Source organism: Malaclemys terrapin, chromosome 1 (assembly GCF_027887155.1).
Source record: "Malaclemys terrapin pileata isolate rMalTer1 chromosome 1, rMalTer1.hap1, whole genome shotgun sequence".
NCBI lineage: Eukaryota > Metazoa > Chordata > Testudines > Emydidae > Malaclemys > Malaclemys terrapin.
This window is the reverse complement of record NC_071505.1, coordinates 205,553,256-205,579,514: the sequence shown is the minus strand read 5'-3', so window position 1 is coordinate 205,579,514 and position 26,259 is coordinate 205,553,256. Positions and strand designations below refer to the sequence as shown.

At 38.9% G+C, this 26,259-nt stretch overlaps 1 protein-coding gene across 9 annotated transcripts in view; it reads right to left on the bottom strand.

Annotated features, from left to right (window-relative positions):
• Positions 1 to 26,259, bottom strand: part of DMD (dystrophin) — a 2,004,766-nt gene that overhangs the window by 1,242,363 nt on the left and 736,144 nt on the right. For all 9 annotated transcript variants that reach the window (XM_054005916.1, XM_054005912.1, XM_054005914.1 and 6 more), the window contains 2 exons: positions 23,022 to 23,172; positions 12,655 to 12,774 (listed from right to left, as the gene is read on the bottom strand). In XM_054005916.1, the coding sequence (XP_053861891.1) occupies positions 12,655 to 12,774; positions 23,022 to 23,172 (271 nt within the window). The remainder of the gene's footprint in view (positions 1 to 12,654; positions 12,775 to 23,021; positions 23,173 to 26,259) is intronic.

Genomic DNA, 26,259 nt, shown 5'->3' with positions numbered 1-26,259 from the left:
TAGGATTATGATGCATTTTGTACAAGATGTGTCATGTGAGGTGTCATTGAAAAATGCTGAATATGATTATCCTATTTGTGAGCATGTATCATTTTTTGTATCAGAAGTTATGAATATTGACTATGTATCTGTATTTCAAATGGGCTTACTCTGGGTAATACACAACTAGTCTTTCAGGTACAACAATGAAGCTAGACAGTGCTAATGGCTCATCAACAAAGACAATGGATCATGGAAGAGCTTAGTCTTCCTGTGCATGTTTCAGCCAGGCTATGAATAATGGCTGCTATGGCTCGGCAAGGCATGTGACCAGACCATATGACACTGAACTCATTTTGGTACCTGTATTTTTCCACAAACTGGCCTGGGAACTTAGCTTGAAACAAAGGATTCTTGCCTAATGGAAAAACTATATAAGACAGGGAGTGACATCATCTCGGGGCCTCACTCCCCACACAAGAGAACTCCTGGAATCACCTGAGAAACAAAGACTGAACTGGGGTAAGTGCTGGACCCAGACTAAAGGGATTTCTAACCTGTGTAAGGAAACTTGATTGACTGCTTTTTGATCTGTCAGGGTGAGAAATTGCTAATTCAAATCCTATCTATCTAGTATATTAGTCTTAGTTTGTGTTATTTATTTATTTGCTAGGTCATCTGCTTTTGATCTATTTGCTATCATTTAAAATCTATCTTTCTCTAGTTAATAAAGTTGTTTTCTGTTTTATTGTAACTGGTGTGTTTTGAGTAAAGTGTCTGGGAAAATCTCAGCTCTGTAAACAAAGGCTGTTGCATATCATTCCGACATTGAGGGGGAAGCGAATTAATGAGCTTGCATTGTACAGATCCCTGTACAGTATAAGATGGTCCAACTCTGGGTTTATACTCCAGCAGGGCTGCAAGGCTGGGGAGCAGGGAAACTGGCTGTTGTTTCCTGTTTGTCCTTGAGTGGCTTAGGTAAAGCACTCAGGTAGCTCCGTTGGGTGTGTGGCGCCACCTGCTGTCATGTTGGGTGATATCTGGGCCTGGAGTGCTTGGCTGTGTCACCAGCAGAACAGTGTGACAGGCCAGCCCAGCTGAATGGTTAGGGGGCACAGCAACAGTAATTCTACCTTCTCCCAGACGACACTCCAGGGGTGACAACCTATCACACTCCCATTTAACTTCAATAGTATTTCATTTTTTTTTTTTTTTTTTTTTTTTTTTTACTGGCTTCCACTGGTACTGCCTCTGATGTTCAACTTATTGAGGAACTATGCCAACATACTATGTAAAACTTTTCCCCGCAAGGAAAGGGTTGTAGTATGTACTTTGGGGGGATTTTTTTTCCCATTGCAATTTAGGGGAGATCACAGTAAAAGGACAGACACAGAAGCAGAAAAATACACCATCAAGGTCACCACCACTGTTTTGAACATACCCAGAATTACAGCTGGTCAGAAATTCTCTGACGGAAGACTCTTCTTCCATAACAGAATGCTGATTTGTCTAACTCAGAACGTTTGGTGGGGACAGACTGATTTAGACAGAGTGACACAAGCAACTTCAGAAAACGGCCTAATTTCTTGACAGCTCACCTGGTGAGCTACTGGGAAGCTTGAGCTTCCAGCCTCCCAGGTACCCTTCAGCCTGGCAGGCAAACTGCATCAGAGCCTAGACTTCATTTCCCTTTCATGGAGAACTTTGAAATTTTTGCCTTTCCTTACCTTTAGAAAGAAATCGAAGTTTGAAATATCAAAATCCTTTACAAAACAGAATAATCTTTCACCACACAGCTGTAACCAAAATAAAGCCTTACTGTTCCATTTGAATTTTCATTCCTTGACCTTCACTTGTACAGGTATATATTTTTCTGCCTGCCAGCAAACACTTGCGTATGCTCTTTACGTAGTCTAATTTGCAAGCATTATTATTTATTTACACTAGCAGAACCCAATAGTTACAAATACTAATGCCCGGCACGTATGCAGGTGTTAAGACTATTTAAAGGATTTGTCCAAACATTAAAATTCCATGTTTCTGCAAAGTGAAGGCACAAGTATGTGTGTGCATATTGCATGTGCACAGCTGACAAGTTCTCTCTTCAATCTGCAAGCTTAAATGTCATCTATTTTTTCAGATCAATCACCAGTTAATTTAGTTTAGAATGGTGTTGCTATCTCCATCCCTACTTGTAAGAGACTATTAATACATATCTATGGTGAAGGACATAGGGCCTATTTATAATTATTTATGAATACTGGATATGACCTGGTTATTTGGGATAGTTGCTGTATGCCTATATTGGATCATTGGAATGCTAACTGGGTGCATATGTTGGATTAGTTTAATAGCAGGGTTGTTAGGAAATTAGTAGAAAGGCAGAAAATAACTCCAGATAATCAGCCTCCCAGTAAACATAGTGGTGTCATTAAGAGAGAGAGCCTGAGTTAATAGTTGGGAAGATGCTACTTCCAGGCTCCAGCCAAATGTACAAGACTTTCTCTGCCAAGACTTGGAATCAAAAAGACATTGAACAGTTAAACAGTCCCTCTCTAGGTGGGGAGGCAGTTGTCAGGAATCTGTCTGCAGTGAACAGACAGATTCCACTGGCGAATCTGAAGCAGCAAGCCCTGCATGGCCCAATATGACAGGGTTGATGGTAAGGAGGATTGATGGTAAGACAGATGTGAGTATTGACCTTTTTGTTGTGTTAAAATCCCTTTAATCTTATGTTATGTTTTTTTTTCCCTTTGTGTTTTAGATTAAACAATTCTTTGGTTTGAGAAAGGTGTCTGGTCACTGGTATTAACCACCGGTCACAAGCTTCCAAAGGGAATACGTGCAATTGGGCCTGCTGGGTAAGTATGGTTAGACCACAAGGTGCTATAGCCTGGAACCTGGTTTAAGAGTGGGAGAAACACATGATTTCACCTTGAGAAAGGTAATGGCCAAGGGCCTAAAAACTAAGGGATGCACTCAAAGAGACCAGATTGGAGCCAGAAGTGCAGTTAGCTCTCTAACTGTGCCATCTACACCACACACATGCACAATCTAGTGTTATTATAAAATCTGTGCAACACACCCAACCTGTATATACTTGGTGCTTTAATAAACCCAATTTCACAGAGCTGAAAACAATTATAAGCCAAATCATCTGGGAGGAAGAATTTAATTAGAAAAATTTGCATGTTATTTGGGAATTATTTAAGAACACCTTACTAGATGCCCAAAATGCTGCAATCCCCCAATTGAGGAAGAAGCCAGTGCTGGTTTACAGTGGAAGTGAAGAAAGCTATATTGAGAAAGAGAAAGAGAAAGAAAGAGAAAAAATGATAGTAATGAACATAAATCACAAGCTAGGAATTGTGGAAAATGATAAGAGAAGAAGAGGGACACAAGAGAAATATATGGCCAGCAGAGTTAAGGCCAATAAGTTAAGAACAATAAGGATTATTTTTTGGAAAAAAAAAAACAAATAAAACAAAACTATATTAAACTTGCATCCAACAGTTTTAATAGAGCTGGCTGAGCTGCTTGAGGACTATTAATATTTATTTTTAATAAGCCTTAGAATTTGAGGAAAGTTCCAGAAGGTTAGAAGAAAGCTAATGTTGTGCAAATTTTTAAAACAGGAAAGTGGGATGACCTGAGTAAGTAAAGGCCTGTGAGCCTGACTTCCATCCTGGGCAAGATAATGGAGTGGCTGATACAGGACTTGATTAATCAAGAATTAAAAGAAGGTAATGTAATTAACACAAATCAACATGCGTTTATGGAAAATAGATCCTGTCAAACTTACTCTTTCTGTTTAAAAAAAAAAAAAAAAAAGTAATTAACCATTGGAACAATTTACATTTTCATGGTGGATTCTCCATCAGTGACCATTTTTAAATTAAGTTTTGATTTTTTTTCCCTAGAAGATCTGCTCTAGGATTTATTTGGGAGAAGTTCTATGTCCTATGCTATACAGGAGGTCAGACCAGATGATTATAATGGTCCCTTCTGGTCTAAAAACTTGGAATCTATCTGGAGTACAACACACTCCTTTCAGCCCACCTCCATGGAGAAAGTATATGAACTGAGAAGATGGGAGAGGAGAAAGGAAAAAGGACATGGGATATTCTAGTTAAGGAAGAACTCAAAGGAAAGGAGAAATTATTCTACACAACTCAAACTACAAATATCTTCTCTAACAAGAGACCTAGAAAAGGCCACTCAGGCAGCAAGGCTAGTTGTAGTACCTACTTCTGGCTGTAATGTGCTTATGACTTTAATGGAGTGTTTGCAGAGAGTAGACAATGCCCCAAAATTAAATTGCACTATCTTCAAAACAGAGATGGAGGGAGCAGTTATTTCTTAACCTGAAATTATTGCTACAGATACAGCACTGGTCACAGCAGATTTAGCAGCTGCACTGGTTGCATTCCAGCAATATGGTCTATAACCAAGATGAGAAAACAATGGCTGTTAGAAATATGTAGACATGTTCACATGCAAAGCAAAATCGGGAAACATTTGTTTTTATCTAGCGTAAGTGTGAATTTGGGCATTCCTCAAGATTTTTTTTCACGTAGGGGGAACAATTAAGCTATGGTGAGTGTGGGCTTTGTAGGCCACATGTTTCATTGTCTGTCATATAGATATCTGATTCCTCATGGGCTAATAATTTCATGCTGTATCCTTCAAGCTAATATATGACTAGCAGTATCCAGGATGGAGTTGTGTGTTACAGTACACTGCAGTTTCCAATGTACAATACAATACATTAAAATGGATAGAGAAAGTGGATTTGAAAGGCGTGGAACTTGTATTAGCTGCACAAACATGCACAAGTGCCTATCATTTAACACAACAGATGAGTACATTGTTCAGGTGACTGATCTACAACCCTTTATAACGTTCACATTATAAACACTTCATAATAAAGATATGATGGAAATATTCTCAATAGCTGTACAGTCAAGTACCTTTCCAATTCCTGGAGCCACAAGAACTGACATCTTTCTTGCTGATATTTTAGCTACACGCAAATTTCCTGCCTCCATTTATGCAAACTCCCAGCCCTTTGAAACCACCACCGGAGGAATTGGTCTTTGAGTGCTGATTACCTGTTACCAGACATTGGATTTCAAAGGCCCAAGCTGTATAAAGAAATGTTTGAATTGCCACCAGAGTGATGGTTCTGGTTCTGAATCCGAGCCAGCTATAAACTTGTAACCAGAGGGAAGATCCGGTTGTGGGTTTTGAAGGACTGGCACCTACCAGAGCCAGAGGTTGGAGTTGGGGGTGACCTCTGGTAACCTTTATAGCATTCCAGGTTCTTTTATTGTTTTTAATGTTTTCTTTGTAATGATTTTACCTAAAGAATAAATGTGCTTGCTTAGAAAGAGCTGTGTGCTAACTTATAACTTCAGACAATTACACTGCTGATGACCTCAGGAGAGAAAGCAAACACATACCTTTTAGGCAGTCTGGCTTGCTGGGAATACCACAGTATAAGCAGGGCACTATTGCACCTTAAAGAGTCCCCAGTCAGGAGGCAGTGTTCTCTGTCCATGAGAGGGGATGGCTGAGGAGCTGCGAGTCTAAAGTGGGTACCCTAGGTGGACCATGGAGGGCAAATACAGTTGTAGTTACCATGAAGCTGCGATACTTACCTTTTACTTTACAGATTTGTATTGTGTATTATTCTTCTGATGTTTTCTAAATAAAGCAACTTATCTTATACTTAAGCAGCTTTGTTTATACCTCCACAGTTTAAAAAAAAAAAAGTCTTTGCTGTCAGCATCTACAGTAACAAATCTACACATGGCTGCATCCCAGTGATCTATATTTAGAAACATTCTTCCTTAATCTAGTGGCCTGCACCAGCTCAATGATGCAAGGTCACTCCAAATACTTGATTTGCACACTTGAGAAGAGACCATGTTTCCAAGAAAACTAAACAAGACAAATTACAACCCTCAGCCCCAGAAAAGCTGTACAATTCCAAAGCAGCACAATAATTACATTTCTTTCTTTTATTGTCTCTGTAGTTAGACCAGGCAAAGTATTTTAAAAAACCTGATAGATAATGGTATTGATAGATGGTTTAAACTGTAACCAGTACTAAACCAATCACTTCTGGTGACAGATCGTAGCAAACATGACATGGAGGTTTTTGGGGTAAACCTATTTAAGAAACAAATTTGTAACAAATTTACAGGCACAAATGTCATGTAAGAAGTCTTCACTTCTATGATAAGCATTGATTTATTTAATCACATGGTGCTCAGTTCTGCCACCTTTACTTATGTTGAATAGGATCTTACTCTGTTGGTAGCCCCACTGAAATCAATGACTCAAACTTCAGCTGAGGAATAGCGGTGGGGCACATCCTGGGGCTACCAATTCAATCCAGAGCATAAATCATAGCAGCATACCTTCTCTCTCCCCTGAAACTCCACTCTCTCTACTCCTAGAAAAGGAAGTTTCATAGATCCCTACCCCCAAATGAAAACTGTTTCATTCTTTTTTAAAAATGGGAATGTTTTTTTATGGATATGTAAAGGTAAAATAGGAGAACAATAATAGCCTGATAAAGACTGAATGAAGCAAACATGGGAATCAGAAAAACAAACAAAATTAACTGGCAAGAGCACTAAGAGTAAACATACAGTAAATTATAATAAGCTGTCTTGAGTCTGCAACTAATGGAAAAATTTTGGTAAAAGATGCTTCTCTAATGAAGTCAGGATAACCACTGCTGGACTGGATGTACCAGTAATCTGTAGAAATTCTGTACATGTCTAACAACATACAAAACCAAGAGAGAATTAAATGTTCTGCAATAGTAATTATGGTATTAACCCAGATTTACCTTTTCTCAATCTATTCTGACACAAGAACTTTTTACGTGAACTACAACAATGGATCATAGATCAAAAGATAACTTTATAAACGTTAGTACAAATACATAATAAGCTATGTAAATAAAACTACCTTTAACATCAGGGCCTGGGTCTCAGCTTCCCTCAGCTAAGCAAACAGGAAGGCCCATCAGGATGCACATTAAAACTCCATGATTCTGTAGATACAGCATTGGGCAGAGGGAGCTGGTGACTGTCCCTAAGGGTCCTTTTGGTTACTGAGTACAGTTGGAGCAAAGTAGGCTCCAGACACAACTCCTTTTTGCCTTCTGTGCCAGGGAATACTGGAAGGGTAAAGTCCCTGTAGTCTAGTGGTATCAAAGTTCACATAACAGAGTAAAGATGTTGGTGAATTTAAATGAAAAATAAATAGTAGGTTGACTAAAAGGGATCATGACTTTTCATGTCCAGGTAGTGATCCCCTATTGGCTGTTTAAGTCTTTGTGGTGAACAAAAGGATGTTGGTTGTGACTCAGAGATGTGGGGGTTTGGTCACTCAAAGAACAGAAATCTTGTCATTTCCTTGTGGTGTGGGAGGGGGCTTAAGGAGGTCAATCTGATTTCTCACTTCCAAAGGATGTTAGTGGAGGAATTCTTAACTCCCACTCCAGGTAAGAAGCCTGTTTGATTCTCTAGTACCACTGTACTCTAGTACTCATTGTCTCTAATACAGCGGTACTAGAGAATCAAACAAGCTTGTTACCAGTACATCAGCAGTCCATGGAGAACTGGCTGGACACACGGTTCTAGCTCTCCTTGTATTTATTGCTATGTGACATTAAAAGAAACATTTAAATATTTTCTTAATATTAATTTTCTATTTAAGCAATTTCTGTAGTTCTTGAAACAGAAGGGAAAGGGGATGCTCATAATTTTTCTATAAAAATGTGGCCCATGATATGATAAAGTTTTAAAATACCTGCTCTAGTAGCTTTACCTCAAGTTTACCTAAGAGCGACTCACTCTTTCAGGCAGTATTCAAGCCTCTCTGGTGACATAACAAAGGATGTTGGGAAAAGTTTGCCTGGCTGGTTAGATATTGGATCAGAAGGCAATTTAGGATCTGCTTTGGTTGAAGGTTAATAAGATGATGCTACAGTCTAATTTCTTTCTTTTATATCCCCTTCTGGTATACTGGTCTAGGTATCCAAAACAGTTTAAGAGCCCCCAATGGGAAGCCAGATAATGAAATTCAAATAGAAGATGACAGATTATTTCATTTTGACAGAGATGTTCACAGACAAATATTGACCCAAAAAGAACACTGGTACCTTATATTTAAAAATGGAAGGGACAAGAAATGCAAGACAAGGTCTATCATACATGGATAGTTGAAGTAACTCTGAAATGTTAGAAACAGTGTTTAATGAGGGACAGTTACCTGTCTGCCTCTAAATTTCAGGAAAAGAGTAAACTGCATTAGACACCATGTCCAGGGAAGTTTAAGAGCATATTTTCAAGAAGTAGGCTCAGGCATACGGATTTATGTGTGCGCCAAGAGAAGTACAAGTTGATTGTAAAAAGCTATCCCTGCAATCTTATAAAAGACAGAGTTATGACCTATTGATAAGGATAAAAATTGCCACTATTAGGTGATAAAGTGAATACTATGTTGTGAAAGGTTCTGGGATTGATTTAGTGGTGCATATGGTGCAGTAACTGTATGAGGTTTTTGCATCCTGGATTCTCAGGGGTGGAGTTGATGTCAGTACCATCTTAGAAGCATTAGTTAGGCAAGTCAAAGAGCTTTAATAGGTTTTTTTTTTTTTTTCTTCAGGGTTGTAGGTAAGGCCAAATTTGAATGGGTAGCTGCAAATAACATACGGTGGCAGTTAGGCTCCATATATATATATACACACACACACACACACACACACACACACACACACGAAAAAGTGGGATTCACTGGATACTGGATGGCAAAAGTAGATTTTAAATTTATGAACTGTTAATTTCATGATAAAAATAGTGAATCCACGTTTTCCTCAGCACAGAGTTACTCAATTTTGCTAAAGCTAGTGGCTTTAGTTAATAATTTTGGTCTTCCAGTGAGATACTAGAAAAATTCAAAGGTCCTATGAAAAAAAGTTACACAGACAACCTTAATTCTGGCATTTCCTATCATAAGTGTTTGACTTTGCTACCTTAATGTTCTTTTAATGTAGTTTTTGTATGTAATATTATTTGTGTGTCTTTACAATGCATTTTTAAATAAGCATTTGATAACGTTATCATGTCTTTTACAAAACCAAAGTTGAGAGAGATGGTAGCAGGTAAACTTTGATTGGGGCTATGTGAAATTGAGGGAAGGAAGTCATGAAATTCCCCACAATTTTATTTCACCATTTTCTACCTCTGAAAATTCACAAAAGCAGTAATTTGGCTGTGAAAACATGGACAGGCAAAATGTTTACCCCTTTTGCCCCAAACAGCAGTTGTTCTAAAATAGTTCCATTTTCATTAGAAATGGCCGCAGTAACGTATGAAAACTTTACAGAGAATGGGTCAGATTTTGAAGTTGTAAGACATGCCAAAACACTTAAGCTTCTAGAAATCTGAATTTTAACGAGAGTATTTTGAATATGTGTCTGTATGTAAACTAGCCTCTATGTTTCATTTTGCTATTGGAGCTACAAGTGAAGCACCCAGATGAACCATATATAAATAAAAAATGCACCAGTATTTCTCAGGAGAAACAGAACGATTTGTTCCTAAGTGCAGCTGCACTGTACACAGTACTGCTAGTTTGTCACATTCCATAGTACATCATGCCACTAACACCCTAGAACAAGGAATCTCATTCACCTTGGAGATTTCAAGGCATATTTTGCAAGCTGGAGCTATACCATCAAGAAAGCTTCAGAGTGCCAATAAATGTAACTGCTGTTGCCACCACTAGTACAACGAGGAGGGGGAAAGCTGATTACTTGGCCCTGGTCCTGAAGATGGGCGAAGATAGTAGTGTTGAAGGGTGGGGTGGACACACAGGGAGAGAAGAAATGGACCTCAAAAATGTCAAAGATTGCATTAAGTTTGGGTGCTTATTTGTTTTCAGCCACACCTCCGAACTTTTTGAGATGTGCATATCACTATTCTGTATCCTAAAAAAAAAAAAAAGCATAGGTTGCATATTCCCTAGAAGCACTAAATTAAACTAAATTATTGCACTATTAGGTTTTTTCAACTCTCCACCTTCATGCTCTCTGAACAGCAAAACAGCAGCAGAAGAAAGTCTTTAATGGGGGCGGGGGAAGCCTAAATTGTGCTGTGAACTTTCTCTAAGGGATCCTTTTCATGGCACATCCTAAGTAAAAAGTCTCTTGTGCAGGGAACAGTAATGTAACTAATTATATTTAGTACATTTTTTAACCTAAACCCACATTTCATTTCCATGAAATGAAAGGAGGAATTATCCTCCAGATGATTCACAGAAAAAGCAGTCTCCCAATACTAATTTCATTTCAGAGGATGATGGGAACCACAAAGACATATGTGAGAAAAGAAGACTAAATCTCAGCTAAAGTGACAGATGACACTGAGGAAGATTTTCAGATTTATCTTTCAAATGTGAGGCATTACAAACTTGGTTGCAATAATCAGAGTCCTTATGTCTGTGAAAATCTGGCAGTGAAGTGGCAATGAAGATGCTGCAAATAATTCAGGACTAAAATGGCCACATTAGAGCTTTCAATTCCCAATGATGAAATTATGTCTCCTCCGTACTTTACCATGGAACTTGTATTCCACCAATATAGGGGCAGTTCAGTATGCCTTCAAAAGTCTAATTCTTTTCCATAGTAAGGGGGAAAAAGTAAGTTATCCTGTCTTACACTCAAAGATTTCATAAACATACCTATAGTTTTTGTCATGCTATTGTATCAATGTGGCTGTTCATTGTTCCCCCCAAAGTAGTTTCTTCTGCACTTTTGAATCTCCTAGAGAACACAAGCAGCTTGGAAGTTGTTCATCATACTCACAAGAGAACTAAACAGAAGACAATGAAAACACTGACTGCCTCCAATCTGATCCTTGAGACCTAAGGACCACAGTGTGACTGGTCCTGCCCAGATGTGCAAGACCCTTGTAACTAGAGCTCTTTGAATTTTTTTCAACAATGTGTTTTTTTTTTCCCCAAACGAAAAATTTCTTTGCCAACACACAATTTATGGGAAAAAATAATTTTTATTGAAAATTTGTTTTTCCAAAAAACTTTAGAAATAAAATTTCTTATCATTTTTGCTGAGTCAGCAGTTCTTCTTGGCGCTTCTAGTACTGTGAAGTCCCCTCACATACGTTCCAATGAGGGTTACAGTTTAAAAGTCACATTCATAGGGCTAAAAGGCAATATATCTGTGCATATGTAATTAAGAACAATATATGCTTTTCTGATTTTGTGCTTGCATATTTAAGAATTTCAGTAATAACAATGAGCACATTTTTTAAACCCGAGTGCCTAAAGGTATGCTCGTAAATGTAGGAAATGCCATGCTGGATCAGAGAATACTAACTGTGCATTGTGTGAAAAACCATTTCCTTTTATCAGTTTTGAATTTGCCACTTTTCCATTTCATTGACTGTCTGCTGATTATTATTATTTGCACTGCAGTATAACCTAGTGTCCCCAGTCAGAGTTCCACTGTGCTAGGCACTGTACAAACATAAATGTTTGTAATATCTTTTGGGGCAGAGACTATCTAAAATAGATAGAGGTGTCCGAGGGATGGGGGGAAAACAAGCTAGTAGTGAAACATCTATTTGGTATAATAAGCAGTGGTCACACTTTCTTCCAGTAGACTAGGTGACGTAACATTTATTCTGACTTTCCCTACCATCCCCCAGCTCCCCTTTTTTTACACTATGAGTGGGACATTATTTCAGTGGAAAAGGTATAATTTATCACTTATTGCTCCTGTACACAGCATGGAAAGTTTAGAAAAGATCTCTAGTTCTTGGACTCCCTCCCCCCCCCCTTTTTAAAGGTTAAGTAAGAGTAGATGCTGTGGTATGTTGTTCCACGTTATGACAATTTTCCTCAGTTTATCAGCAACAATGGATACTGCATTTCTTTAGGAACTGCTCTTCTTGTCATTTCAGTACCGCAGTGACACAGGACAATGCAGCATCAGGAACAGAGATGGTTGCAAACAACTCAGTTTTGTTGTTAAACCAGATGAACATGAAATGCCTGTTTATGTCTGAGCCCTAAAGCGGTTGCAGCCAACTTGTTTCCCTCTCGTTCCCCTATTTGGAGATTGAGCATGAGACTAAATTGTGTCAGAGATAAGTAGCCTGAAGCAGCTGGCTGGAGAGATGACATTTCACCAGGATACAAAACAAATGCACACAGAAAAAAATGAGAAAATAAGATAAGGTGGTTGAGATTGCACACTGGACAGGTACGCTTGTACCACTGTGTCTGGAGTAACTCAGAGCTTACCAAATCATTTAAAGCTCATTTTGATCAAATATTTCAGACAGATTGTCAGAGTGAATGTTGTACCAGAGAACCTAAAAGAAGGGTTTTGTGTACATAGTGCACAAGGAAGGCTGGACAATTGCTTTTTATCTTTAGTTTATAGATGGCATGTAACCCCTTTTTCTGATTTCATACAAAAAACTTAACGTTTTTAAATATTTAAGGCACTTTCCCCCCAAATATTTACATTTAGCCATGCACATAAAAAAAGGACTGACAAAAATTTTTCTTGAGGGATGCTTAAGATGGATGCTATTTTTTTAATATATAAAGTAATTCAACATTTACCTGAAGTTGTTCTTCCAGTGCAGCAGTAGCTTTATCTCCACCACTTTCATCCACCACAACTACCATATGAGTAAGGGAATTCACCCTGACTTGTTCCTGTTCCAAGTCTTCTTGAAGTGCCTAAAAACAAAAGGGAAAAAAAATCTATTATCGCTCTTTAGACAAGAAGATTCCAGTCCCCAAACAGAGTTCTGTGCCAGAGTAGAATCTCTGACTAAAAAATGGGAATACATGAGCAGTAAGGTGCTACAATGTGCAAGTATAGTTGTCCCTTTCTTGAAAACTATCTAGTACAGTCTGTGTTTCCTCTCTAAGTGTTTAGTTCTCTCATCAACATTCAGAATGAAACTTTGGATTGAAAAAGATTTGTTGAGCTTGTGTAGGTGACATTTTATAAATATCAATAGCTTGCTCATTTTAAATGGATATTAGATTACTTTTTTAACAGTGTTTGTATAGGTTATAGTATTACACATAAAAACTATGTTAAAGAACATTATTAAAGTTGCAATGTCAAATACCCAAAACTTAGGAAATACTAGTATTAAGGTTGCCTGTGCAACCTTAACTTTTCCCTCTCTTGTGTGGGGCATTATGATTGCAGTCTTTAATTACATGATCACATACTACTTTTGCCACAGGACCCCTGCTTCGATCAGTACACAGGATGATTGGTGCCTACTTAATGAGCAGCTATTGTTTTTTGTTTTTTAATATGTTTTTTCTCCTCATTGTTCAATGTGTAGCCCCTGCCTTATTTACTGTACACTATTCAAACCTTGCTCTGAAGATAGTTTACATTTTACCTTAATGGACATTTTTTTCTTTTATTTACTGCCTCATGGCCTTTTCTTTGGCACTCAACATTATAGCGTGAGTGCATTACAAACATTAATGAATTTATTTTCAGATGAGTGGTAGCATTCCCATTTTACAGGCATAGAGAGATTAAGGCCAAAATAAACTGTTAATTTTAGGTGTCCAGTCTCAGACTCTGAGGACCATAGTACTTAGCATAGCATAACACTTTATATGTTGCAAGTACTGTTCCTACTGACTGCAGTTGCAACTGCGAATTCTTAGCACTTCTGGAAATCAGACCCCACGGTCTCAAGTCAGGAACCCAGAAATGAACAAACAAATAGAAACCACCTGTAAAAAAATTGGTTTCAGTGACTTGCCCAATATCACATAGGAACTCTTTAGAACTGAATTCCAGAGGGCAGCATAAAAGTGCCTTAGACATGAGACTATCCTTTCTCTTCCTGTGACCCCCCTGCTTGTTCAGTACATTCCTTCCAACTTTTGCAATAAGCGAAACAGAGGTCCTACAGACAACAATATCCTTTACTACACAACCTTATTGCATCCCAGAGCAGCTCTGCCCTGTGCACTGAACAAGGCAAGGGTCCACTGGAAAAAGCCAGTATGTGATAATGTAATTAAAGACTAGAATAAAACATATGCACAGGAGGAGTGAATTAAAGTTGGCAGCTTGTTGCCCCAGTCTCTCTCCCTAGACTTGTCCAAGTCTATTTTCTCCCTGCTCCCCCCAGGTCTGGCAGTTGTGCCCTCTACTGCCTGACCTAGGGGAGGGGATCGCTATCAGAGTGCAGGCTCCCTGTTATCAGTTCTGATGCCCAAACCCAGATCCAGTACAGTTAACACCACCCCAGAGGTAAAATTGCAAAGAAAATCCTGCTCAGCTCCAGGCTGGAGCACGATCAGTGAAGACAGGACCTTTGGGGATTTATGCTGCTAAAATCTAACAAATCTCTACTGAGCATAAGCAAACTGCAATATTTAAAAGTTTTATAACTTAGCCAAATTTGGGCAGTTTTTTATGGAGATAACAGCACATCCGTGTCACAAAGATGACCCATCCATCAAATGTTAATTCCCTGCTCTAAAGCATGGGGACACTAGAACATCTAAAACACAAGTTAACAGATTATATTTAACAGGGGGTGGGCGAGGGACACATTTTTTTCCCTACCCTCATTCTCAAGAATGACTGAACTGTTATGGTTGAAATTTTCAAAGAAAAAAAAAATCAGCGGGAGACAGATCTAGCATGGAAAACTTCATCCCACATGGTTAAAGTTTGGCAAAGTTATAAGCAACTGAAAACACTCTCGTATTGGGAAAAGTCAGGAAACCTTAATATGCAGAAGCCACCATCCATGTGCATGTTTCATGCTTCAGAGTAAGAGGTAAACAGTGAGGTGGCAAAGTGTGCAGATGATACTAAACTGCTCAAGATAGTTAAGACCAAAGCAGACTGTGAAAGAACTTCAACAAGATCTCACAAAACTATGTGATTGGGCAACAAAATGGCAAATGAAATTTAATATGGATAAATGTAAAGTAATGCACATTGGAAAAAATAACCCCAACTATACATAAAATATGATGGGGGCTAATTTAACTACAACTAATCAGGAAAGAGATCTTGGAGTCATCCTGGATAGTTCTCTGAAGACGTCCACACAGTGTGCAGCGGCAGTCGCAAACAGGATGTTAGGAATCATTAAAAATGGGATAGAGAATAAGATGGAGAATATCTTATTGCCCTTATATAAATCCATGGTACGCCTACATCTTGAATACTGCGTACAGATGTGGTCTCCTCATCTCAAAAAAGATATACTGGAATTAGAAAAGGTTCAGAGAAGGGCAACTAAAATGATTAGGGGTTTGGAACGGGTCCCATGAGGAGAGATTAAAGAGGATAGGACTTTTCAGCTTGGAAAAGAGGAGACTAGGGGGGATATGATAGAGGTATATAAAATCATGAGTGGTGTAGAGAAAGTGAATAAGGAAAAGTTATTTACTTGTTCCCATAATATAAGAACTAGGGGCCACCAAATGAAATTAATGGGCAGCAGGTTTAAAACAAATAAAAGGAAGTTGTTCTTCACACAGCACACAGTTAGCCTGTGGAACTCCTTGCCTGGGGAGGTTGTGAAGGCTAGGACTATAACAGGGTTTAAAAGAGAACTGGATAAATTCATGGAGGTTAAGTCCATTAATGGCTATTAGTCAGGGTGGGTAAGGAATGACATCTCTAGCCTTTGTTTGTCAAAGGGTGGAGATGGATGGCAGGAGAGAGATCACTTGATCATAATCTGTTAGGTTCAATCTCTCTGGGACACCTGGCATTGGTTACGGTTGGCAGACAGGATACTGGGCTGGACGGACCTTTGGGCTGACCCAGTATGGCCATTCTTATGTTCTTATGTAGCGCATTTCAGTCTACATCTGTTTTCTCTTGTTTTATACTTACAAAGTAACACCCGTGTACTGTCAATTAACATTTTGATAATGGAGAGACTCTCAAAATGCAGGGCAGGAAGCCACCTCCAACCAACATCTAGTCCAGCCCCCTACGCAGAAGCAGGACCAAATTCCTGACATGCATTTGACCCCTCTGTTCTTAAAATCATCTAATGACAGGGATTCCACACCTCCCTTGGAAGCCTATTCCAGAGCTTAACCACCCTTATAATTAGTAAGTTTTTTCAAATATGTAACCTAAATCTCCCTTTCTGCAGATTAAGACCATAATATCTTATCCTACCTTCAGTGTACAGGGAGAACAATTGATCACTATCTTCTTTATAACATCCCTTAACATATTGCAAGATTTATCAGGTCCCCTCTCCCCGGTCACCATTTTCTCAAGACTAAACATGCTCAGTTTTGTTTTGTTTTTATTTGTTTTTTAACCTTTCCTCATAGGTCAGGTTTTCTAAACCTTTGATCACTATAATTTTTGTTACTGTCCTCAGAACTCTCTCCAATTTGTCCACATCTTCCTTAAAGTGTGGATCCAAACCTGGACACAGTTACATATAACACTCCAGTTAATGCACCCCAGAATGATATTAGCCTTTTTTGCAATGCATTGCATTGATGACTCTTATTCAGTTTGTGATCTACTATAACTCCAGATCATTTTCAGACGTTCTACAGCCTTTCTAGTTATTCCCCATTTTGTAGTTGTGCTTTGATTTTTCCTTCCTCAGTGTAGTACTTTGCACTTGGCTATATTGAATTAAATCTCATTGATTTCAGCACAATTTCCAATTTGCCAAGGTCATTTTGAATTCTAATGCTGTCCTCCAAAGTGCTTCCAACCCCCTCCAGCTTTTTATCATCCACAGATTTTATAAGGATATACTCCACTTCATTATCCAAGTCATTAAGGAAAATATTGAATACCCCCAGACCCAGCACAGACCCCCACATAATACCTATTAGACAAGCACTTCCAGTTTGACAGCAATCCATTGATAAGTACATTTTGAGTATGGTCTTTCAATCAGTTATGCGCCTACCTTATAGTAATTCCATCTAGACCACATTTCCTTAGTATTTCGAATGGCCACAATCAATATAGTGGGGCAGATTTTTGTTTTTGTTCCATTCCCTTGGCAAATTCTTTGCAGAGGACTTATGCAAGAGGCAAAGTCCTCCGCTTGGGATTCCCCTGGTAGAGGGGAGCCTCAGAAGGCATGGAGAAGGCATTAGCAAACCCCTTTCCCTCTTTCTTCACAGACTGCAAGGACGGGCAGTAGAATGTGTGAATTTCACTAGCTAGCCACAGACTAGAATTTACGAGAGAGGAATGTTGTTCAATAATAAGAGCTTTGAAAGGCACAAAATTATTAACTTCAGTTACTGGAATTGTTGAGACCAGAACTCATGGTCTCTTCCTGATTTTCAGTCTGGTACACCTCCCCCTAGGCCAAAATAGTTGCTGTTGTAATCTCCTTTTCCTTGTCCTCCAGATCTAGGGTTCTTCCCTGAGACTGGAACACACTCAGTGCAATCAGTAGGCAGGGAGTTCTTTGAGGCATTCTCAATGTAGATGGGATGTTCAAAGATTTTAGAATCAAGCTCTTCTGAGCATGTAAAAATAGCAATTTTCAGAGACTTATCATTTGGATAAATTTTGGGATATTTTCATGGGGACAGCAAAAGACATCTCTTTGATCCCAGGGCTATGCCACTGCCATGTTTGAAACAACATAGTTGCCAGAGCTTTTCAGTGAAATTATTGAGGAGGAGTGGAATTAACACTGGCAAAACTACCTATTTTTCCCCTTTCCTTGCTCTCGGGAAAGGTTAAATGTTAAAAAACAAACACCACCAAGAAAACCTGTGAAAGAGCAAGCTTGGAAAATTTCAGCCAGAATAGGTAAAGTCTAGAAAAGGTTTAAGCAACTGAAAACAGGTTACATAATGGAAAGTGTTAGGGAACCTTTACTATATAAATTTCATAACCTGTAGCAGCTCTACATATCATATGTACTATATTATTACTCATTCTGACCTGTGTACTGGGTAAAACCCGACAATCACTATGTTCTCGAATGAACTCACGTTGAAAAATTATAGAAGACAAAAACACCACATCACCCATAGGTGGACACTTCTCACTCCATCCCCCTTCTGCGTAACAATCTAATCTTTATTACCCACTTAATCTCAAGTGACATCTGTTATTCCCTACACTTAACTATCAATCCCAATTTATATTTAGCTCAGTTACGATTTCTTTCCCCAGACCTGAAGAACTGTTTCGTTCGAAAATTTGAACCTTCCACCAACAGAAGTTGGTCCAATAAAAGATGTTACCTTACCCACCTTGTCCCTCTCACTGTCATGGCAATTCATAGGAAAAAAACTATAGTGCAAGAACAAAAACAGAATTCCTTCCCATTCTTAACAACAACTTGTATCAAATCACTGGTGAAATAGAACTGGGCACCACTCACAGACAGTGACAACAGCTCAAATGAACAAATGTTGGGATAACAAAAATAATAAAGTAATCTAGCAGCACCAAAAGCAGATTTAGACAGAGCTCCTATTCTGCTTCACAAACTACATCCTCACTCTTGTCACCAGAAATGTGCTTAGCTGACTGATTCCCTGGCAATTAAATCAAGGAGTAACAGGATAAAATAACAATAAATCAATATAGCCTCAAATAATAAACTCTGCCTGCAGTGGACAAACTGCCCTTTTCCAGAACAGCATACAACAGATGTTTCAGAGAATAGAGTGGTTTTCTCTGACAGATGATGTATATAATTGTGCCATGTATCAAAATAATGGGAACCAAAAAAGAAAAATGGGGCTATTCATACCCACCCACTCAAACATGATTTTTGTGGAAGGAGTGTGAGCAGCTGTGTACAATTGCTGTTCAGTGACATGAAAACCAGAGAAGGGCCCAAGTCTGAAAATTAGATCCAGATCGTCCAGTCAGTGGGTGTGTGGGTTAAAATGGTTTAATTATAACTTCAGAAGGTTAAAAATCCAGTCAGCTCCCTGACTACATCGTTAAGAGAGATTTGACAGGAGAGTACCTCAATTATCGTAGTGTAAGTCTCAAACATACAGAATGAAATCCAATAAGCTAGTTTCCTTTGTGTAGAGGAAATAGGGATTAAACAAGGCAACAGCTCAAATTTATATCAGACTTATTTAAGAATGAGGAAGGCATCAGTCATGTAACAAAGACAAAAGATCATCAGAGGATAGTCATCTTTCAACATGACAGAATACAGCAATGTTATAAAGAGAAAAATGTAACCAGCATCTGCGATACATAGAACAGGGAGATACTGTAAGCAAGGCAAATAGCCTTAAATAATACAGGACTCTCTGCTCTCTCCCACTGTGTGCTGCCTGTATTTCCCCCTCGCCTCTCTTATTAAATTTAAATAAATCAAAATCGGTGGTAGGCTTACAGATTCTCAAAACAAACGAAACAAAACAAAAAACAACCACCCAACCCTGAAGGCCATAAATGACAGATCTGTTCCTACTTCTAAAAAAATGGATTCCCAAAATATACAGTTATCAATTTGATCAAAAGAAGCACAGGCAGAGTATTGTACTAGCTCACAGAGATCTATGTAACTGCAGCATCTTCCTTAGTAAAAAAGTCAAAATGTCCGTTGCGAATATTTTGCCAAATCGTGGTGAAAACCTGGCTCTACTGAAGTCAATGGATTGTTTTTTAAAGGCCAGAATTTCACACAAAATAACCAGAACCACTACCATGTGTCAAACTGTGTGACCATTTCCAACTAACCTAGGTCAACATTACAAAACATGCACTGGGATACTGATGAAGGTATCCAGATAGCGGAGAAAATTCCATGGTCAACCTTGATTAAAATCCAAGTGTGGAGAAAGTTTCCCACATACCTTTTCATTTTTAGGGACATACTGCAAACTCAAAAAGTGGCAACTTTCCAAGGTTTTATTTTTATAATGAAAATTTTGCACAATTCTCCAGCAAAACTCTAAACTTCTGAAAATTTTAGCCAGTTTAACTGTATAAAGTGAAATCTATACACAATTTTAAAAGTGCATTTTTGTTTAAATCACAAAATTTTAAATATGTAGCCTTTCTAGGCAAATTAACAATCTTCAGTTTATCTCAGGTAGGCAGATTTCTTTCAGTTTTTAAAATGCATAGCCAAGACTACTTCCAGCAGTAGAGAAAATACCTAAAATACAGGTCAAATGCTTTTTGACAGTTTCTTGGACAATTATGCCAAAGTAGTTTGGCAAACCTATCATGAGATCTATAAACATGTTCCTTTTTGTGGCCCTAAAACCCCCTGGAGTTTGTCTTTGGCACAGTTCAGATAGAAACTGTCCTTTCCAGCTGAAAGTCTCGTACAACACTAAGTTAAGAAGGAGAGCTTCCTGGTAAGAATTCCTCTATCTTTTCCCGGCCGTGAATAACAATCAATCCTAGATCTGTTTTATTGAATGGTTTCTCTTCTCAGGATTGGAGTTCACTCACTCTACCTGGGCCCACAAAGAGAAATCGGAGTATCAGTCTCAAAAGCATGAGCAGTATTTGACACAACATACAGAAGAGGGAGATTAAACGTAACCAAAGATACAGAGTTTGAGTCAAGAGGCAGAAAATAAAATGAACAAAATAGATATTCTAGGTGTGGAAGGAAACAAGGGGCCAGGAACTAATCAAAGGGAGATAAGGAGAAAGAATGAATACGACAGAAACACATGAGAGAAAGAGAGGGGTTGCTGCATTCCATCTACCAAACCAACCCATCATTCTGGCTGTAACTACCCAATCTGATGTCATCTTCTCATTTCTGTTTTCTGAACTCTCCAGTTCCTCCCAACAAATGCCACAGTACTAATACTATGCAGTAACTGGGAATGTATACATCCATGCTAAGGATGTGAAACTTTCAAAACCCAGAGATTACTTATACCTGGTCCTGAAATTAAGTACCCACTGTGTTGTTCATATCTAGTACAATAATACTTGGTTTCAACTGTTTTCCCCACACATTGTATACTGCCATGAATTTTTATCTTTGCTGCGTATGCAGCTTTGTTATACTGCAAGAATCCGGGGGCATAGATGCAGAATATAATACAAAATAAATTCTATGTGAATGTTGCAGATATTTTTGAAATGTCTGCGAACATCTTGTCCTCCAGTACTACCTACAGACAGGTTCTACCTGCGAAGAATTTTAATCCATGCCCAACGGGGAGGGGAAAAAAAACTCTTTTTTAATCACTTTACTGTCTGAATGATCCCTTAGTAGAGAAGATGGAGTAGAAACCTTATTTTTAAAGTATGCATCCACAACGTTAACCGACTCACCACATTCAGAAATGTGGAATCAGTATATGGGAGAGGTAATTTTCTGAATACCCTGGAGACCCAGGGTGGAAGTCCTAGCCCCACTGAAGTCAGTGATGAAACACTCCATTGACGTCACTGTGGCCAGAATTTTACTCTCAAAACAAAGAGATGCACCCATTAAGCTCAAAGTTCTTAAAGGGAATGTAGTGTTTCATTGGCACAAGAAATTATTACCTTTAATGCCATTAGCATTCAAATACCATACATGTCAAAAGAAAAACAAGAACTCAGTAAACAATTTCTGAGTGAACTTGTCATATATATTTTTTCAGTCCCAGATTATCTTTCCACCTTACGGGGGGAGGGGGGGGAGGGAGGGGAGAGTTTCATTTAGTGCTCAGAAAATGGTCTGGACTGGAAAGCCTGGAAGCTGAAATCTTCTATTTATCCACAGACCAATTACAGCATAGGAAGCAGCAACAGCACCACCACTAGCTTTTCCATACTTCCTCACTAGTATGAGAGCTCTTCTGTGTCATGGTTAAGTGAAGAGCTCAGTCTCCATGCAGTTCTTGGTCTCTGCTGCCGCCCCAAGGCCGTATATTGGTTTAATTTCTGATTATAGGTTTTGTGGACTAAAATTGGACTAAAACCATCAACTCATTCCAAGATGATAAAAGGGATCAGATGGTAAAAACTTGTGTACTATAACTGAACTGGATTTGAACCACTAACATAGAGTTGAAGGACACCTTAATCTCTTCACACTTTCTGGAATCACATCTCCCAGGCCTTATGTTTTTTTCTGATATTTATCTTCCTATCTTCTATCATGATGCATATGTGTTTCTATATACATGCGCACACACACACAAAGATATATATATACAAATACACAAAGAATTATTGAGTTTAGCACAATTTTAAAAATCTGCTTTATGTATCTCTGTTTTTAAGACTCCTTTTAAAAGTGATTATCACAGCCTTACCAGAATTCTTATTTGCTGTATTGAATTTATTTGCCTATGTTCTTATTAATTTAATGTATGCAGTTTTTAACTCTTAATCATTCCAATTTAAGAAACACTTTTTTACATGAGAATGCAAACAAGCTTGGTCAAATATCTTTCTTTCACCAATTGCTGGTTTGTTATTTTTCATAATTAAATACATTTTTCAAAAAAATCTCTTCCATTACAAAGCTAGAGACTACACTTGGATAACTTTACAATGCTCAGGGGCTACATACTCAGAGTCCCAGTACTGCTATTGAGCTTTGGAATCCCAATTATAACAACTAATCGTGTCTTGTTGCTACTACAGCACACAAAAGAAAGCACAAGATGACAAGAGGAAAAAAACATGGGAGTAATAAAATCTGAAATGTTATGCTTTGTAATAAAAAGGATATTACAATTGCCTATTTTCTTGATATCCAACCAGAATTTCTAGTCTAGTAAATTATGAATATGAGAAAGAATAAAGAAAATCCCAGTGTTATTAAAAAATTCTGAATTGCAATGCAGTCTCTATACAAAGACTTGGTCATTCTGAAAAGCTTAAACTTCAATAAATGAAATATTCTGCACTACTCTTCTCTAATACTACTTTTGGAGCTTTAAAAATGTGAAAAGTTCATTGATATACGTTCCTTCTTTAAACAATATTTTGACTCCCAACAGTAACGTACGTATGTAAAATAGCTTACCTTGTGTTCTTCTACTTGATGTTTTAAGTCTTCTAGATCAGGGCCCAGGGGCTCTGACTCAATTTTCTTTGTCCTTTCTTCTGTTTTTGCTAGCCAGTCAGATAACTGTGTTAGTTGCTGATTCTGCAGGTCCATGAGAATTTTATGTAAGCTAGAAACAAGGAAAATCATCACTTACATTTGTACATGTAAGAAACCAGTAAGCAGAAAGGTTTGCTTACACTTGCACTTTTTTAAAAGTTCAATTTAATACTTGTATCAATAGGTGCTCACAAGCCAGCCCTGGTACAGTACTGCAGGTTTACCCACCTTGTCCTACTAATAGGTTTAAACCACTACCTAGAAAGGCAATATATTCATCTCAGATGGTAGTTTGGATTCCAAGCCCATTCCATTTGCTGAGACTGCCAACAAAGGTACCATTTTATGTTTTCAAATGGATGGAAACAGAGGCCACAACTCATTTCTGTGGCAATGTACTAAGAGACATCCGGTAACACTGAAATTGGCCCATCCTGATCAGCCTGATTTGAACCAGTCAATGTGAAATATCTCACTTTACTAGCTGGGCATTATCTATTTATTGCTGGCACTTCAAACCAGTGCATCTTACTATTAAGAGCTGGTCAAAAGCTGGAAATTTCCACCCTATGGGAAATTCTAATATTTTGATTTGGGAGGGGAGAAGGGAATCCTCATTTGGGACAAAGTCAAAACACACACACACTTTTGTTTATTTATTTATTATTATTATTTGTAGGGCCATAAATGTACAGAAAGTTTCTATGCTAAAAATCTTGAAATATTTTGTTTCAGCTTTGGTTTAACATCAAGCTATTTCTGCACACCCTGCCACAGTGCCTCATGGGAGCGGTCACAGATGCCGACTCTGTGGGTGCTCCGGGGCTCAAGCACCCACAGAAAAAAAGTAGGGGGTGCTCAGCACCCACCAGCTACAGTTGTTCAGTGGACTGGGGGTCTTGGGGGAGGGGGTGGAAGAGGCGAAGTGAGGGCAGGGCCTCCAAGGAGAAGCAGGGTTGGAGCACCCACTGGGAAAAATAAAAGTCAGTGCCTGTGGGAGCTGCAGTTTGGTTGCCACATGTTCCTGTTCTACTCTGTTGGCCATGATGAACAGGGACAGCCCAGCTGGGTGCAGCAGTTTGTTTCATTTAGACAACCTGGCAGGTTTCAATTCAGGTCTACCTGAGCCCAAATGAAATATTTCATTTATTTTTATGTGGAAAATTTTGATTTTACTGAAACTGCATTTTCCATTCCAAAAACGTTTTGATGGAAAAGTCCTGTAAAGCTCTAGTTACTAAACCATGCGCCCCTCCCCCCTCCCGAACAATGTAATAGCTGTTAAATTGGTTGGGGGAGATGATTAAGCCTAGATTGACTCACTGGAGAATGTTCCACAGGAGGGACAGTTGCTCATAATGTAAGCTATATTTACAGCATTTCAGATCATATAAAAGTAAGTTTTAATTGCTGAGATGGTTAAAAGAGTTCCAAATGGAACCATTTTCTATCTGTAGTTCTGTTTAAATTGAAAACAATTCAGTAAAATCACATTTATTTTACTGAAATTTAATTTGAGAGAAAAACCAGGAAAAATAGTTTCTCGAACACCCTGTTCAACATTCTTGGAATTAAAAGTTTCAATTTTTTTAAAAATGTAGTATTATACTATGTAGTATAATATGTAGTTTAAAATATCAAAATCAAAGCCAAACAAAATGGTTCAAGCAATCAGACTGTGGTATAATGCCCCATATTCTTCAGAGTAATATTATGATGATGATTATGGCATAACTATGATGTATTTTATGCAAGTTAGGTCTTGTAAGATATCATTGAAAAGCTTATGATTCACAGAATATGATTATCCTATTTGTATGCATGTATCATTTTGGTATCTGAAGTTAGGAATATTGCCTATGCTTCTATTACAAATGTGTTTACACTTGGGAAACACCCACTAGTTAGAATGCAATCAATCTAGATTGCTGGCTGGGAAGGGCCATTAGGGAGAACAAATAGTCTTAGAAGATGCTAATATTCCACTGGGGAGCCTTCCTGAGGATGCTACAAACAGTCTCCAAGTCACGGCTGCTCTGTCCCTACAGAGACATGTGACCAAGTCACCTGGTCCTGGACTCCATCTTGGAATACCAGTGTTTTTCCACTGACTGGGTATGGGAACCAAGACAGGAGACAAAGGGTTCTGTAGAGGGGTGGTCACCTAACTCCTGCCCTAAAGGGCATAAAACAGCCCTGGGAGGGGGCTGCAGCGGGGAAAAGCCAGGCTGATTGGGGGAAGCAGCCACAGGTGGGACCATGCCCCAATCAGGCCACAATTGGCTCTATAAGAGGGCAGAGGGCCAGAGACTAGGACACACACACTCTAGCCTTTTGAGAGAGAAGGACCTGGTTTCCTAGGAGCTAAGCAGGACACCGAGACTGGAGCAGGGCTGGGGAAAGGGTAGAGGAGCTGGGGAGCTCCAGCCTAGAAACCCCCCAGTGTGCAGATCTTGGTAAAGGCCAAGGAAAGGATACTGGGGTTGCAAAGGGCAGCAGGTCCAAATTCCCCTTGCTGGTGATGAATGGCATTTACACTGCAGTCTGCCCCAGTGAATGGGGGCTACGTCGAGACTGGCAGTAGGCATAGTCTGAGGCGAGGTGGGGATAGAGGGTGGGGGGGGTTCCTCGGGGAGGAGAGACCCAGATCTGTGGGGGTACTGCCAGGGGGCAACACCCCAGTCTAAAAGGGGCACCGGGGTCCAGGAGGGACTCAGGCTCAGCGGCAAGCGGGACACCGGTGAGTCCCGCACCATTACAGTTCCCACCATATGCAAAAGCTATTTAAGGCAAGGGAGTGACATCATCATGGTTTTTCACTGACTCCCTGCTGGAAACACCTGAGGAACTGGACTAGGGGAGGAGGGCTGAAACCAGGCTAGAAAGATTTCTAGCCTGTGAAAGGAATTTGCTACTGTGAGAATTTGCTACTGATATCCAATCTCTTGAGTATATTAAGCTTAGATTGCAGTTTTGTTTATTGCTAGGTAATCTGCTTTGATCTGTTTGCTATCCCTTATAATCACTTAAAATCTATGTTTTTTTGGTAATATACTTGTTTTTGCTTTGTCTAAAACCAGTGTGTGGAAATCATAACTGGGAGCAGAAAGCTGTTGCATATATTCCCCCACACTGAGGGAGGAGGTGAATTTCATGA